At 40.5% G+C, this 560-nt stretch overlaps 1 protein-coding gene across 1 annotated transcript in view; it reads right to left on the reverse strand.

Moving 5' to 3' along the window:
• urod (uroporphyrinogen decarboxylase) overlaps window positions 1-303 on the reverse strand; it is a 10,138-nt gene extending 9,835 nt beyond the window's left edge. The window contains exon 1 of the mRNA XM_083928899.1: window positions 149-303. Coding sequence (XP_083785025.1) covers window positions 149-171 — 23 coding nt within the window. The 5' untranslated portion in view covers window positions 172-303. The remainder of the gene's footprint in view (window positions 1-148) is intronic.
• Window positions 304-560: the final 257 nt, after the last annotated feature.

Below are 560 nucleotides of genomic sequence, written 5' to 3' on the forward strand. Positions count from 1 at the left end.
TTCCTATCGAGTAAGGAAGCGTTTTCATAAGAGTGACACAAGAGGCTCGTTTCCTAACCGCGGGTAGCATCCAGACTGCGTAATGCGTTCATATTTTGTTGTTATTATTATTATATTTGATGTTTTCGGCTGAAACCGACGTACTCACAGGATGAAAGCGTCCTTGCTCATGTCTGCGGGGCTGAGGAGGGGCGGGCTTTGCTCCGGAGGTGTCAGTGGCGACCTGCGGCTCCTCAACTGTCATTTAAACCTGCTTGCACAACTCTTTCTGCTCCGACACCACCTCGCTCCAGGGCGCGGCCATCTTGGAAGACCATGTGACCAGACCCGGAAGCGAACCGCCAATTCAAAATAAAACTCTTCACCAGTTTTTTTTTCTGTTCGCTTTTAATTATTACTAATAATTACTATTAATTATTATTTTTTAATACAATTTGTGCGTATGTTGAGAGGTGTAACTGTCATGTTTTCTATTGTAAATTAATTCATCTTCAATTAAAATAAAAGAAATAACGATTTACCCTTTCTTTTATAAATTCCATTTACGTGTTTATATTATG

The sequence above is a fragment of the Echiichthys vipera genome (genome assembly GCF_963691815.1).
Source record: "Echiichthys vipera genome assembly, chromosome: 15".
NCBI lineage: Eukaryota > Metazoa > Chordata > Actinopteri > Perciformes > Trachinidae > Echiichthys > Echiichthys vipera.